The 13241-nt window shown below is 39.2% G+C and overlaps 1 protein-coding gene across 6 annotated transcripts in view; it reads left to right on the forward strand.

Moving 5' to 3' along the window:
- ush2a (Usher syndrome 2A (autosomal recessive, mild)) overlaps window positions 1-13241 on the forward strand; it is a 207714-nt gene that overhangs the window by 82141 nt on the left and 112332 nt on the right. For all 6 annotated transcript variants that reach the window (XM_061814395.1, XM_061814394.1, XM_061814398.1 and 3 more), the window contains 11 exons: window positions 124-225; window positions 477-665; window positions 874-1004; window positions 1098-1377; window positions 2688-2912; window positions 4254-4334; window positions 5937-6125; window positions 8366-8506; window positions 9429-9504; window positions 10548-10633; window positions 12012-12171. In XM_061814395.1, coding sequence (XP_061670379.1) covers window positions 124-225; window positions 477-665; window positions 874-1004; window positions 1098-1377; window positions 2688-2912; window positions 4254-4334; window positions 5937-6125; window positions 8366-8506; window positions 9429-9504; window positions 10548-10633; window positions 12012-12171 — 1660 coding nt within the window. The remainder of the gene's footprint in view (window positions 1-123; window positions 226-476; window positions 666-873; window positions 1005-1097; window positions 1378-2687; window positions 2913-4253; window positions 4335-5936; window positions 6126-8365; window positions 8507-9428; window positions 9505-10547; window positions 10634-12011; window positions 12172-13241) is intronic.

Genomic DNA, 13241 nt, shown 5'->3' on the forward strand with positions numbered 1-13241 from the left:
AGGCATGTTGCTCTCATTGTGTTTGCTTCCCATTCACATCCATAATGCCCAACCCCCCACCCACCCACTGGTCCAAAAAGAATATTCATACTCTCACACCCATAAACATGTTCCTCTACCCAGGAAGTTCTTCAGCCTTCAGTGGCAGCACTATAATTGGTGAGAATACAGGAGTGTTTATTGGAGGACTGCCGGAAGATTTAACTCTGCAACGGACAGATTCGGGTGAGTGAAATGCCACACTTTCTCTAAATATAAGTAAAATATCCTGGCACACATTGGCATTTTTTGGCAGTTTTTTAAAATTATTATTAATTTAAGTAGGTCCTCGGAAACATCTGGTCATTCTCAGACTCAGGTCCAAATTGCATCTTAACTGCATGTAGAACTTTGGCTGAATATTTTGGGCATAGAACCCATTGCGTAAAAACATTTTAAGGTTTTTGTTTTTATTATTTCTTGTCTACGCCCACCAGGGGCTGCCCAGCTGATCCGACAGGGTTTCTCTGGTTGCTTGAGAGATGTGCGTTTCAAGATGACTGACAGCCCCTCAGAGGAGTGGAGATCTCTGGACTGGACAAAAGCCACAAACGGAATATCAGCTTATGAAAGCTGGGAGGGATGCCCGATTCACACTGTGGATGGAGCCCATTTTCTGGGTCATGGTAGGACAATGTTAATTGTTGTTGATAATAATGTTACAGATTTGTAGCTTGAGTGATGTTATCATACCGTCATTTTAATTCTTGGAGAAGCAGAGATTTGTAGTACAGTAGTATATTCAGTGGGGATATCACCACCGAGTTTTGAATCAGATCCATTAGATGATTATTTAGCAATTAATGTTTCCTTGCGATTCCATCTTGTGTTTAGGTTACCTGGAGTTAAATAGAGATGTGTTTCGTGGAGGGAAGGATTTTGACATCTCAATGGAGTTTAGAACAGACCAACTCAATTCACTTTTGCTCTTTGCATACAACACACAGACTGATGACTATATGCTGGTAAGTTGTGCCTCATTGTAATATGACTTGAAATCGACAGACATGTGCAATACTGAACATTCTGATATTTTTTCTGTTTATGTGTCATTTTAGGTGGAACTGAAGGGTGGCCTCCTGTCATTCCTTCTCTCCAGTGGAGGTCACGTGACTGAGCTTAGCATGTGGGTGGGGCTTAGCTACTGTGATGGAGACTGGAAGCAGCTCTCATTAGCAAAACGGAGCTCGCTCATCTCGGCTGCTCTCGATGACTGGGCAGAGGAGACGAGGGGAGCAGGAGCCGCAGGGGGGCTTAGTTTTGACTCCCCGTTGTACCTGGGTGGGGTGCCTACTCAACTCGCACACACTGCTCTGGACATCCACAGTTTCAGACATGGTGAGATATACGTATGCACCAAAGGATCAGACAGATTAGATCATTTCATTGTATATTGCAGTCTCTTTAATGGTGTGGTAATCAGACTTACTCATTTTTTCGGGGGGTTATTTAAGTCGGACTCACCAGACAAATCAAGAAGCCCTGCATACAGTGATTACAAATTAAAGAGCAGTCAAAATTTCCAAAATATCAATGTTCAAAGAAGCATTCCGTTTATCAATACAGTGGTGCCTTGAGGGACAAGTAACTCAACTTGAGTTTTTTGAGATATTAGTTGTTTTGCTTTTTTTTTTTTTTTTTCTGCTTTAAATTGCGAGTCCAAACTTGAGATTCAAGCACTGGACTTGCCATGAAACCTAACTTACGTAACAGTAAGCCACAGTTTTGCAGATAGTGAACAATTCTTCAAAAAAACGCGGCTTCAAGCTGTTTGTCACTCCCAGATGAAGTTTAGTGTTAAATTAAAAATAAAGCAAAGAAAATTAAATGTTCTGTATTTCAATGAAACTACATTGGCTTAGAAATGCACCAGGTAATTTAATGCTTACCAAAATGGTAATGCATCTGTAGTTGGGGTGTTACAACCCTTTTATACAATTGATATTTGGGCAAAAACACATGTAGACGGACAATATCACAATATTCACTGCCTGTAAATCACAGCCATATATTCAGTATTCACTACAAAAAGCAACGCATTCCACCATATGAGTGAGTCTTCGTTTGTGTGTATTATACTGCCTATAGTGGCCAAGGGATCACATCAAAAGGAGCAGTCCATTGAATTGAATTGGAGTATTAAATCATGTTGCTCAAATCTGTACATTCTATTTAATTATCATCAAATTATGAAGTGTATTTTTTAAAATGCTATTATGTTGGGTTTTTGTGCAGGCAGCAATGGATGTATTGATTATTACTATTGAGTTTGATCAGATTTGCGTGTTTTGAGTTACAGGCAGGTTATTGAGTGAATAAAACGTGTATCTCGAGGCACCACTCTACAGTATATGCAGTATATTGCGTCAAACTGCATGTAGATGAATAAGCAATAATGTGACCTGATACATAGTTTTAGATACACAATTAGCCTGAAATGGCTAATTGTGTATCGAATGGCATGGTGAGGAGAGTTACATGAAAGATGTAATCCTCCATGTAATTTAAAATAACCAAGGAGATTTAAGACTCATGAGATGAACACTAAAGTCAGGACTTGATAAACAAGCTGCAATGTTGTAACAAACTTCATTTTCATATGTTTTTCTTCTTTTCTTTTTCCATTTCTCACCTCTCGTCCCTTTCAGGTTTCGGAGGTTGCATGAGAGGCCTCACCATTCAAAGTGATAAAACAAAACCTCCTGTCAGTCAAAGTATTAATCTCTCTGTAGCCTCGGGACGCTCTGTTAGAATCTACCTCGATGGCTGTCCTAACAGTGAAAGTCGTTACAACTGCCGCGGCAATGATTCAGTATTGGCCTTCAGTGGTAGAAAGACGCATGCCTTTGATTACGGTCTGCAGCCATTCACTGGTAAGAATTGCAAATCATCTTTTTCATCAACTCTTTCGGTACGAGCTGTAGCATGTATAAGATGAGTGCATTTGTGAAGCATGATGTCACAGTTGCCCACAATTACTAAATGATCTCTTCAGTGGATTGTGAATTACTTTGGCGAACGTGATCTGTTTCATGCACATTTCAAGGTCACCAACCTTTTTGACAACTCTGGGTTTTATCTCTTACATGTATTATATCAACACAAACTAAATTCAAGCAATGCGCTAAGCCACTCCAGATAAATGCTTTAGCTTTATAGGTAGCTACTCTCCCTTGCTCTTCGGGGGGCAAAACATCTGAACGTCAGGCTTTTTCGGCATGACATTGCGCTATAAACATTATTGAGAGCGGAGATTTACGTGGCTTTCACAGACGGGCCCCGCACACACATTCACACGTTTTCCAAAATTACACTTGACCTTGTGTGTGCTGTAGGCGGAGCACTGCACATTTTACTTTGCTGTGTTTTAAAATTGAAAATGCAAATTTGAACGTGTGTGGGGCAAAGTCAAGCTAAATGACTGCGAGGCTCACAAAGAAGGCCACTGAATTCTGTCCAGTCATGCAACACAAAAGGAACTTGCTAAACTTGTACAGTTTTTGACAGCAGAATAACTAATACATACATCCAAAGGAATACCCTACCATATGCTGTCAAGGACTTTGTTTTAGTTGTTAACAAGCTTAAAGTGATGGTTTGGATCAAGGTGTAATGACATCAGATTGGTATACATTCTTTAAACTTTATTTTACGTCATTGACTAATTCCTAAACATCTAAAACCTTTTTTATGTCTTGTAATTGCACTTTTAATGGAGGCTATCCACTGTGTTCCTCAAGTCTCATGCTGTGTGCATTTGTGACATTATATTTAAAATAGACACATTTGTCTGCTGGATAAAAGCTCTAAACAATTCCGTTTTATAAATTAAACAGTATAAAATGAGGTACTCCTTGATAATTAAATTTACTGTCGTTTCCTCCTTGCTAGGTCCAGCGTTTTTATGACTTTTGCTCAGTTTTGTCACATTTGTCATTGAACGTAAAGCAGATCTGATCACAATGCATCATATCACCTACAGACCCTTTCCAAAAAATTTAAGTATCATAGAAGAGTTGTATAATTCAAATAATTCAAAATGGGCTGATGTATGATGCTTTAAATCTTTTCATTCTCATTTTTACAATTTTCTTTTTACATCATTCTAATATATATTTCCACATCTATGTCTTATATATTTCTTTTATTGACTTATCCTGTTTCTTTCTTTTCCAAATTCCAAACCCGTCCTGCGATGTGCATTCACGCGTAAGAATACTTGTACAGAATTATAGCTTTGGGCGCAGGAGGAGGGACAGCCTCGCCATGGCAGAGAGGACGCAGCCGCGGCAAAGGTAAGACATATTGCTGTGTGTAATTTGTTGACGTGTCCATTCACAGGAAAAAAAATGTTTCAGCCCAGCTGTGACTTTAGGAAAATAGTAACCAACCCACTTGTTGGAGTTCCCCTTTTGTTCTCAAGAGGTTTTTGATGAAAAAGCACTACATCTTGTACAGTGATATTACACGCGCCTCACGCTATGAGAGATTGATAAAGCCACTATAAAGGGCATCCCAGTAAAAGGCTGTTAACCCAGAATGGCCCGGGTTCTCCCTTGTGTAATATAAAGCTGCTCATTAGTGGTGAACGATACACTGGTAGGTCTGGTGTGCTGTGACCACAGAGAGGAATGGAGGGGAAGGAAGAGGGAAGTGCTAATAAATACATTAAGAACCCAGTGAAGAGGTGAGGATGGAGGACTGAGAGGGAAAGTTGAGATTTTATGGAGGGGGGACAGCTGGAGTGAAAAAGCTGCAAAATGATTGAGTAATCATGGCAGGAGGGATAGTGTAGAAATATTGGCACGATGAAGACATTTCTCTTCAAGTCAGAAAACAATTTGTGATTCTTTAGGTATTTTCCATTAAAGAAATGCATGTCAGGAATGATAAAAGTTCTGACAGCGTTGGGGGAAAAAAACCTTCCAGTACTATTTGTTAAGTATTCTCTTAAAATTGTTCTGCCCCACACTGCGTCAACACATTGTAAATCCTCGTGGACTATCATAGGCGAAGACGAGTGACAGATGTACAAAAACACGGAGAGATGGATGGAGACAGGAAGCGAAGAGAATGAGGGAGGTTTGACGTTAGACTGTCCATCCTCAGCGACTGGCATGTCCCGAAAGGGAGCAGGGAAAACGGCGGAAAAAGACGGAAGTTGATTATGGTGAAATATAGCCCGGAATGAATAGGTGCCTATATTAAATCAGTGCTGAAAAAGTTACTATTCTCATAAATACTATTTATGCTAATGGAAGGCATGATTTAGTGGGCCTATTAAAACATGTAAAGATGGGGGAAGCTTTTGCTTTAACCTCATGTACTTCCAACCAGTTGGTTTTCCTTTTACACACACGCACACACACACACATTGTGTCTGGGTGTGTGAGTGTGTGTGAGAAATATATTGTATATTTGCATTTCGTACTTGATCATCTTATTCTTCATTAAGGGCAATGTGCCGGTATGTTTCTGTGTCATGCTGGGTATTGTATTGCCGATGGAAAACCTTTGTAGACAAGGCTTTTCTAATTATCCCACCAAAATAGATTTAAATTTAGTTACTTAGATGGCCCCGTTAATTTTTCATTATTTTTGTATGGAACATGCTGATGTGGTGTGCTTTTACAGCTCTCATAGGTCAAGTTTCCCAATTGATTGATTTATATATTTTGTTTTAAAGGGAAAATGCTGAAATTGTGGTTATCTACCAGTAATCAGTTTGGGGAGAGAATGGTTGGCCTCTTTTTACTTCCTACACAGGGCACTACCATGTGTGCCCCAATATTTCTGTTTTTAGAGTGTATTTATAGTTACTCCAAAAAAACAACAATATTCTCTGCTGATGTTCTTTTCATCCTGTCACATAATCAGATGTATATCTCTTTTTCTAGTTCCAAGCTACATCCCACCTCCATCCATAGTACAGATTTTGAATGGCTACAGTACCAAGGTGAGCTGGGCTCCACCGACAGGTGATGTCAGAGGTGTGATTGACAGGTATGAGTTGCGAGCCTACAAGAGGGAGCAGCCAGAGTTGCCGCCACTTAAAGTCATGTACCCGGCTAATGGAAATTTCACAGGTAAAAACAAATATGGAATAAACTATTTAAAATACAGTCACTGATTGTGTATGTTGCATGACTTTGGTTTTCAAACAGACCGATTTGGTCTTCATGTGAAAGCAGGAGTAGATCATCGGTACAGGGAGATCCAGATAAAGCTCAACGAACCTGCAAATTACCCAAACACTTTTCATCTTTTTTAATTGAATGATTTTAAACATTTAAACTTGAATTGGAAAGTCTACTTTTACAGCTAATATAACCACTTCTTTTATCTAGACATTTCCTTTTCATAGATTTTATCTTATTTTGGCACTTCCTAAAATGGTAAAAAAATAAAAGTCCTTTGTCCTTTTCACTCACAGGACGATCTTCCTGACAAACAGACACACACTTTTTGTCCCACGCAAGCTTGTTAATGTCTCCTTGGCGAGCCCCCAACATTTGCACACTTGTCTTTATTTGGACCAAGACACTCAAGACTATCCCAATGATGTCATACCTTGGCATCGCTCCTTCCATCTCTCTCTGTCTCTCTCTCATTTTTCCATCTTTCGCCGCTTCATCTTCAGCACTGACGATGATGATGACGCCGTCCGCTGCTGCTATTCGTCCCCAGTCTTGTCCACGCATCCATGTCTCCAGGCAAATATGAAGATGAGCTTGCCTGTCCCAGTCATTCTCCAAACTGGCGCCCTGTCCCCTCCCCTCACTCTTTGCCAGCCATAGCATCCACCCATGATAAAGCTTCTTGTTAATTTATGATGGCCTCGCACCTGACTACGGAATCACACCAATGGCTCAAAAACACAGAACGCAAATGAGGGTGTAATGGTAGTGGAGTGGGGCCCTGGCCTCTAATTGAATTAAAAGACACGGGCGGCAAAGAGAGGGAGAATGGGAGAGCGAGGCTCTATCAGACAAGTAGAGGTTGACTGAGGATGAGGGGGGAATAACAGTGAAATAGTGGATGGGGACAAAAAATACAATAAAAAGGACACTCCACTTGCCAACTGCAGTGCATCTACTTAGCAACAGCGTCACAGAGAGCAGACAACCAAGGTACTTGTTGACATCAGCTTCAAGAACAAGACACGCAAGGGGATACTCTAATATGTTTACTGTAGTTACGCAGAGGGGAAATGATTTTGGTAATGTGTATAAGCTATTGACTGATACCCAACTCTCGTATCCGGAAAAAAATATTAAGGAAGTTAATTGTTAGTACTGCTGTGACATGATACTCTTTATCGTTAGTGTTGTTGTTGTGGTTATTGGGTACACCATAACAATTTTAATGCTTTCATATGATTGTGAATGAAAAGAGAGATGTGTAAATTATTATAGAATAGAGGCAAATTGCAGTTTTGCTTCACACATTTTTAAGATCATAATTCATAAGTGGAGGCACAGGACTCTGGGGACATGCACATTGGGGGAACCTTGATTACTATGGTGGTCTGGAACTTTCAGAACGACACCTTTGCAGCGTTATTGGACTGGGATCCTTCCCCACCTCATTTACAGCAGGGCTTCCATATCACTTTGACTACATCAATTGGTTAATATTCATGCCAAAACTTTTACAGACGAGCATTAGGCCATCTTAGGTGGTGGTGTGAGGTGTAAAACTAGGTACCTTTAAAGATGTGTATGTGGTAATTATCAGTCTTTTTTTTTTTTAAATGAAGAAACATTTTTATCAAAGCTGAAACATCTTCAATAAACAACAAGAGTCCAGTTAAATCCATTCAACCTTTGCAAATTACCTGTAAAGATGTTTGAAGCCCCCTAATACAAAAGTCACCTAAACAAACTAGGAAAACTGAAGTACAGATTAAATTGAACATATGTGTTTTGAGTCAGGATTGACAGACTGTTTATTTGAATGAATTTCACACACATGTTGAAGTAAGCCTTTGACTATTTTTTATTTTGAAAACACAAAAAAGGCTTTGCCATTTTTCTGCTTGTAGTGACTCGACACTGCATGTGCCCTTCTTTGACATAGAGGTGATGATGGGGAAAAAAAACAAATATGTAATGAATATATATAGATGTTTTAATTTGAATTTATTTGTAAATGTATCTACAGTATATTTAGGTTTTATTAAATGCATTGATTATGTTTATTTACAAAAAGGGGGTTAGGGTTTTGGACCTGTGCTCTCAAAACAAAATCTCAAAATAAAATATACAGTATCACTTTTATATAATTCCTTTTCTATTAGTTTGAAGCCACTGTTCCTCTTTTCCAGGTTTGTTGTTTGGTCTTACTCCATCCACTCAGTACGTGGTGACTGTAAGTGCTTGTATTGCGACTGGCTGCATAGAGAGTATTCACAATGACAACGCTGATAATGCTGATTTGAGATCAGTTCTGAAAACCCCAGAGGAAGGTATGATAAACATTAACAATGTTTCTTCGTCCATCTGTTTTTTATAGTATTATTTTTACTTTCGGAGCACATCACTGTAGAGGCACACAAACAGTATACACACACACATACACGCACACATCTGTTTTTTTCAGTCGTAGACATTTGTACTTGTGAGAGAAAATAAGAACAGTGAGACAAGAAGAAGTGACAGATCCGAATGAAATAAACAGGAATAGGAAAATGAGGACAAATGGAAGGGCTGAAGCAAGATTGAATGGGACATTTTACAAGTGAGCAAAGGACATGTAGGAAAGTCATGTGGCTTACCTGACTGGCACAGTAAAATTCTTTTTTTCTTTTTCTTCTTCAGTCATTATCCCCGAGATTAATCTGTGTGGGGGTAAGGTGCCTTGTTGGGGGGCTAATGTGACAGTTGGGGTCAGCGGAGAAATAGCAATATTCTCTGAAATAGAGGAGGGGGTAAAATCACTGTTGATTTACACTGAGCATTGAGTTAATGTACAATACAGTAAAGAGAAAGAACATATTCAGAAATACAAAAACATGTAACACATTCCCCAAAGGCTCAGGAGCATTTTTTTAACATTTCAGACTTAATAATGAGAGTTCCTTTTTGTTGTTTTTGTTTTTAGTTTTTTTTATTCCACTACACTGTGTCTGGTTTCTATACAGTAATTGAAAGTTTTGTCCTTAGTCATAAGACAAATAAAATATACTATATGTAATATATACTTCACTTACTCAACTCTAGGGTGCATAAAATTCCTTGAACATACTTAGTTTATTTTGTTATGCCAATGCTGGAACATTTCCGGTACACATACTTTTGCCTTTATTTTTATGCTTTATTTTATTATTAGTATTTTTTTAATCTGCACATAACCATATGATTTAACTGTTATTGATGTTTTGTTGTCAGCCCCTGATGCTGTTTCTCCGCCAAGTGCACTCTCAACACCCTCTGCTCTTTTTGTCACCTGGAAACCTCCAGCAAGGTAACGTACAGACCTCAATACCGAGTGCTTACTTTGATACAGCACACAGCTTTATCTTTTTTTTTTTAAGTTACAGATCAGTGACATTCAGGTCCTTTCATAGTTGGTAACTAATGTGACAACAGGCGATTGTAGTTTAGAGCCATTAAAGAATGACCTTGATGATCACACATTGCAGCAAAAATCGTTGCCATGGCCAAGTAGTCGTAATTTGGATCTCCATCACACGATAGATTGTCATCAATACCAATCTCCTCCATATGCATCAATTGTGGGACCAATAGTAATTCAATATTCACTTTTATTCAAATCTGTACTAAAGATAAAGGCACAATTTGTAGTAAAAACACTTTTTGCCATGTAATTAAACGATATAATGTATAAATGGAGAGTAGAATATTATTAATATGATCTTTTGAAAAATCACCTCTCTCTAGCCTCATTTAATGGCTCTAATTTAATTTCAATTATTATTTTACCATTGGGCGTGGTGGGACAAGAATACCCATTCATAGACTGTAGTGACAGAAGGCATGACCGAGTAGCCTGTCTGTCATCTGCTCATGCGTACCTTGTGCTGCAGAAACATTTTGTGCAGCAGAGTGGGACGCAGCGGTCCCTCCCTCCAGGAAAGTCCAGCAAGCCCTTGACGAGCTCGGGATCGACTGCGTCGCACTCTGAGGCGGCCAGGCGAGCATGATTAGTTTCTTCGTGGAGACGTGTGAAGTGGCGAGGGCGTGAACAAAAATGAGACTACATTCAAATATTTGTACTCGTTCCAAAAGTTGCATATGTTAACTTTAAAGAAGATATTTTAGTACATAACAATGAAATTACTTCTTCTTGGTGGAGCCAAAAACAGAAACCTTGTTAAAAGTACTCTAATGATAATAATAATAATGATCATCTTCTACCTGAAATTCATTTTCTCAAATACCTGATGAAAAATTTACAGCATATAAAAAGCCAATATTTTATATGGTAATAACTAATGAATGATTTTCATATACAGCCCCCATGTCACTTTTTTGTGCCACTGATAGGCCCAATGGAGTAATTACAGAGTACCGCCTTTATCAAAATAACCAAATGGTCTACAGTGGAGAGGAGAGACAGCATAACATTACTGGTAAGCGGAGCGTAATAATGCACATGTGTCTCTGTGTGTGTGTCCATGTCTTAGTCTCGGGACATAGCCCTAAGGCTTCTTTACATTTGCGTGGGGAGTGACCCCACTGACGTCACTGCGACTATCCCGCACGCACTTTGCCTTTATACTTGAGCGCAACCGACGCGTGCAGTTTTGAAAATGTACTGCAGTTCTCCTCCGAGTCAGTATCCTCTGCATTGTTTGGCCATTTCCGTTTTTACTAGCCTTGCCGTAACATGGAATAAAGCAGCAATTATGACCATGGAACAGTTTCTCCTAGAACAAATGGACCTAGATGATCAGATGATGAGTTCACCTATGCTGCAAAATCAATCATAAACCCCGCGATGTAAGCTGTATGTGTAACCGGAAGAAACAGTGAGTGTGTCATCACAAGAGATTGTCTCCGTGGCTTTCTACACACAAATAATTTTTGTCTTGTGTGTGTGTGTCGGTGTGTCGGTCACGCAGGAATATGAAGAGGCCTTTAATGTAAAAAGAAAAGGAGGGAAGAATGACGGAAAGCAAAATGGTTATTTGCATTTGAAAGAGCAGAAAGAGCATCTCTGTTCTTACCATGGGAATAGTACTTTAAGAATGCACCCACTGGAAAATGGCAGCGTAGAAACAAAGAGCACGACATAGTGGCACACTTGCAAACAAAATTTGCCTTGAAAATGTTCACTAAAGAGTCTTAAAGAGGGTACAAAACACTCTTCACCACTGAGACTGAACATGCAAATGACACAGTGAGACATATTTACAGTATATATGCAAACGCGCTCACAGGCATACAAACACACCGCACCTGTGGAAGAGCGTGTCCTCTCATATCAAGCCACACTTGAGCGAAAATGCATTTATTAGTCGCGTAAATCACCCTGTACATTGAATTTAAATGGGTGCCTTTGGATTTTTACACAGCATGGTTGTCGGCGTGTGCATACATCCCTGTATCTATATTCTATTTGTGTCATTGAAGGTGCTGGTTTAATTGTCTGTTCACATTGATTGAAAGGATTATGGATGCAATAATTGTGGAGTAGACAGTGGGCGCTCCTGTGACATACTCAGAGAAACAATACAGGAAACTATAAATATTTGGAAATATTTCAGAACATACACTATATTTCTGGTACATTAATATGGCCGATACTGGTTAATTGTAAAGGTGCACTTACATCAATATTTTTTTCCCCACGTTGTTGTTTGGGTAATCTTTTGTATTTTTTTTCAACCATTGTACATTCAGGTTTTGTGTTGGGTTTATGTATTTTTGTTCATGCTTGGATTTTTTTCATGAACCTACAGTATCTTTTCATTCATCTATTTCATGCTACCTTGCTGTGCATTCCAGAGCTTGGCATCTATACCGCACACGTCCTGCTACTGTCTGCATGCACGGCTGCGGGATGCACCAACAGTTCAAAGGTCACAATGTTGACCTCTCAGCTTCCTCCCGGGCCTCTCCGAGCGCCAACTCTGACCTTGCTCGACTCACGGACCATCCTGGTGGAGTAAGCGTTCACTCTTGTTGACACTCCCTCCGAATTCTCTATTCTGAAACCTGAAAGGATGAAACAGTAATAAATGCATTTTATAGAAAAGCATCAGTATCATACAGTATGGTGTAGAAGGAGGGAAAGGGCAGCAGAGCTCTGGTGACCTTCTGAAGTTGTGTTTACCATGCAGAATATTCACTTGACACACTGCACTTGACCTTTCCTCTCTACAGGGAGGAAGATAAATCTCTTACACCTTTTCCCGTACCGGTCATTTGAAAATGTCGCTGGACATTGTGTAAGTGTTTACGAGTGTGTGCGTTTATCCGCGACAAGCTATGTTCACAGAAATACATTAACAAGACTTATAAATGGAAACAGCGCTCTAATACTTGCATGTTTCTTCTTCAGCATTTCTTTCCAGCAGCTAGTAGATTGGAAAACTTGGTAAATATTCAAAGACAAATTCTGCTTTTTTACAATGGATGTACAGTAGCTGAAAGCAGGAGGCCAGACGGTACATTTCTTCAGCATCATGTCGGGTGCCATCAAAAGATGGCTTGATTTATTTGAAATGATTTTTAGTTTCATTTTCTGCCCAAATTAATTCCTGTATGTCTATTCTCTTTATTTGGTATGGGAAATTTACAGACCAGATTGTGTTTCACTGTATTGAGATACATACAGTAGTGTATGTGTGTGTGTGTGGTGTGTGTGTGTGTGTGTGTGTGTGTGTGTGTGTGTGTGTGTATGTGTATATATATATATATATATATATATATATATATATATAATATATATATATATATATATATATATATATATATATATATATATATATATAAACCTATTAAAACAATAGTGGACTCATTTGTTTCCATTAGTTTTAACTCCGGGATGGTAGCTCGTTGTTCCTTCGTGTTAGCCAAAATGCTGGCTCATTGCATTGCTGGACATTGCTTGAACACTTGGGAAATAGAATTACCCTTCATAAGTTTAAAAGAGTCCCTGTTCGTTGTGAAAAATGGATTGCACGGGTGCAAAGGACGGGAGCTTCCTGGGTTCCAAATAACAGGTGGTTGTGT

This window comes from Syngnathoides biaculeatus, chromosome 3, assembly GCF_019802595.1.
Source record: "Syngnathoides biaculeatus isolate LvHL_M chromosome 3, ASM1980259v1, whole genome shotgun sequence".
Lineage (NCBI taxonomy): Eukaryota > Metazoa > Chordata > Actinopteri > Syngnathiformes > Syngnathidae > Syngnathoides > Syngnathoides biaculeatus.